The following is a 3,194-nucleotide window of genomic DNA, read 5'->3' on the forward strand; positions in this document are numbered from 1 at the left end:
CTTGTTCAATTTAGATTTTTTAATTCAAAATGAAAATTTTTCCTTCGTTAAAATATCAACTAGTGCATTTTTCGTTGTGAATTCAACTTTTCTGGTTGAAAATGTGCAGATACTTTTTTGAAAATTCAACAACTTTTTTAATATCTAATATATCAGTACCTAGTATCCTAGTTTTTATATTATTGATATTTAGGTTTGGCTGAAAGAAAGCCAAATTATTTTAAAGTTTCCAAGTTAGTTTCCTGATTTTTATATTAATAGATAATTATCCTAGAAAATTATAAAAAGAGTGAATATTGCAATAAAGTGTATTTTCTTCAAAATAAAACAACAAATTGATTCGTGCTAGGTACAAATCTCGTCGAGGTTCTGTTCTTCGATTCGGGAACCGTCGCACAACACAATAATGAATAATGATTCATTAATAATTAACGATTAATTGTTAATTATGAAAATAGATAAGTGTAAAGAATTTTGGGCGATTATACAATAACTTTTAATAAATTGGGTAGCTTAAGACTAATAGTGCAATTCAGAGTTTTGGTGTTAGAAGTTCTCTAATGATTGGGAGAAAACCGTAGGCAAAGTGGAACGAAGAAAATAAACTCTAGATTGCCGAATCTATTTTTTCTTGTGAGACTTTTTTGATGGTGTTGCGGGCGTCGTCTGCACTTTCGGATTTACTTGATTCTTGTGCTTTTTGCTCTCTATGTGCTGAGCGAAAGTTATCTCCGAGTTTAGGGAAAGATTGCAGGGCGCACAGTAATATTGACCTGAAAAAAAGAACAGACAAATTCATTAAATTGAACACCTTTAAACTTAAATTGAAATTTTTTAATGATTTTAAATTATTTACAAAGGCCCCAGTAAGTAATACACTTTAAAAATAAAAATAAATCGAAATAGTTCCCCTAAAATAAAATGAAAACAGTTTTGAATCTAATTACCTGATGGCGTCCTGTAGATTGAATAATCAATCGGCCCAGAAATTACGGGACCACTTGGTACTTCTGGCACTGAAAAAAGAAAGAATGAGTACATAAGTACATACATAAAGTACATAAATAATTAAAAAACAACAATAAATAGTAAACAATAAATAATAATAAATACATGTATGAAATTCATAATGCCAAAGATTCCATAAAGATTTCAATAATTTTACAAATATTACTTAATATTTAAAAAATATTTCTAATATTATGCAGATTTAAGAAAAATTTGACAAAGATATCACAAAATTTTTAATTATTTCTTAAAGATTTCAATATTTTAAAATATTTCACATAGACTTCAATTATTACATAAAAATTTCCGACAGACTTCAAAGATTGCACAAAGATTTCAATGATTTCGCAACAATTTCAATAATTTCACAAATATAACGATATAATTCAGAAATGTTTCAAATATTTCGCAAACACTTCCAAATATTCAGAAAGATTTCAATTATTTCAATAATTTCACAAATATTTCAAAAATATTTGACTTGTTTCTTCGCCAAAGTTTCCAAGGATTTCAAAAAGATTTCGATGATTTTCCAAAGATATAAAATTTTAAACATATTTCGCAAAGCTTTGGCATAGATTTAAAAGATTTTACAAAGACATCAATCATTTCACAAAGATTTCAATAATTTCACAAATATTACCACATATTTCAAAAATACTTCAAGTACTTCGTAAATATTTCACAAAGATTATAATGAATTTCTAAAGGCTAAAAAAATGTCGCAAAGTTTTTTGATAGATTTAATATATTTGACCAAGACTTCAATGATTTTCGAAAGATTTCACAAAGATTTTAATCATTTGACAAAAGTTTCAAAAATATTCCAATGCTTACCCAAAGATATCAATGATTTCCCAAAGATTTCAATAGTTTCACAAATATTGCCAAACATTTCAGAAATGTTTCACATATTTCGCAGACTTCCGAGCATTTCAGAAAGATTTAAATGATTTCCTAAAGATATAAAAGGTTTCAAATATTTCGTAAATGATTCGCACAGATTTAAAAGATTTTACAAAGATATCAATGATTTCCCAAAGATTTCACAAAGATTTCAAAAATATTTCAAGTACTTCTTAAACATTTCAGAAAGATTTGACAAAGATTATAACGATTTCCCAAAAGTTAAAAAAATGTCGCAAAGATTTCTGATAGATTTAAAAGATTTCACCAAGACTTTCCTGCTTTTCAAAAGATTTCATAAAGACATCAGTCATTTTTACAAATATTACCAAATATTTTGCAAAGATTTCACAAGCATTTCAGATAGATTTCAAATATTTCACAAATACATAAATGATTTCATAAAGATTTCAATAAATTCACAAATGTTTGAAAAATATTTAAAAGATTGCACAAATATTTCAATGATTTCCCAAAGATTTAAAATAGTCCACAAAGATTTAAAGAATTTCGCAAATCTGATGAAACATTTCAAAAATATTTTGCATATTTCACAAAGATTTCAGGTGAATTTTTAGAAAAAGTCAAATGATCTGATGAATTTAATCATTCTATTTCCTGGGGGGGGGGGGGGGGGGGGGGGGGGTCCTGGGTAATTTCTGAGGGGTCATCGCCCCCTAGAGCTCCGCCGCCACTGTCCCAAATACTAGACCAACCTCCCTAAATGCCCGCTACTTCTCTAACTCCCTTTGCAATCTCTCTAAATATTCCCCAGATCTCCTTCAACACTGCTATACATTTCTATAGGAATTTTCAGATACGCGTCACTAAAGCTGTATGCAGAAATCATTTCTAAATTTTCCTAAACTGTAACAGAAAGGGGGAGGGTCGGTAAGGCCGGTTTTTGGCCTAATTTACTTTTGGACCAAAAAATCTGAAAAAATCATGGAAGTATCTTATAAGTATCCCGAGTCGATTGCACGCTAAACGGACTACCCTCCACCCCCCAGCCACCCCCACCCCCCTACAAATATAGGAAACACCACTACCCACCAACTGTATTTTCGAGAGATTTGACACTCTTAAACATGTATTCTGAGGTTAGCCCGGGTTTACTATGGTTTTCGGGGTCGTCGAATACAAATCTGGCTTCCTTTGACTTTTATCGCGTCAGGTTTAAGGTCATTGGAAGGTCAAATCGAGAGAAAACGGTAAAAAAATCCAAAAAAATACGATATAGGTTTTTGGAGTCGCTAATTACGAATCTGGCATCCGTTGAA

The 3,194-nt window shown here is 30.3% G+C and overlaps 1 protein-coding gene across 1 annotated transcript in view; it reads right to left on the bottom strand.

Annotated features, from left to right (window-relative positions):
* Positions 1-290: 290 nt before the first annotated feature.
* LOC117174358 (zinc finger protein 385B-like) overlaps positions 291-3,194 on the bottom strand; it is a 30,476-nt gene continuing 27,572 nt past the window's right edge. Inside the window, exons 7-8 of the mRNA XM_033363422.1 lie at positions 948-1,016; positions 291-773 (exon numbers count right to left, since the gene is read on the bottom strand). Coding sequence (XP_033219313.1) covers positions 622-773; positions 948-1,016 — 221 coding nt within the window. The 3' untranslated portion in view covers positions 291-621. The remainder of the gene's footprint in view (positions 774-947; positions 1,017-3,194) is intronic.

This window comes from Belonocnema kinseyi, chromosome 1 (genome assembly GCF_010883055.1).
Source record: "Belonocnema kinseyi isolate 2016_QV_RU_SX_M_011 chromosome 1, B_treatae_v1, whole genome shotgun sequence".
Taxonomy (NCBI): domain Eukaryota; kingdom Metazoa; phylum Arthropoda; class Insecta; order Hymenoptera; family Cynipidae; genus Belonocnema; species Belonocnema kinseyi.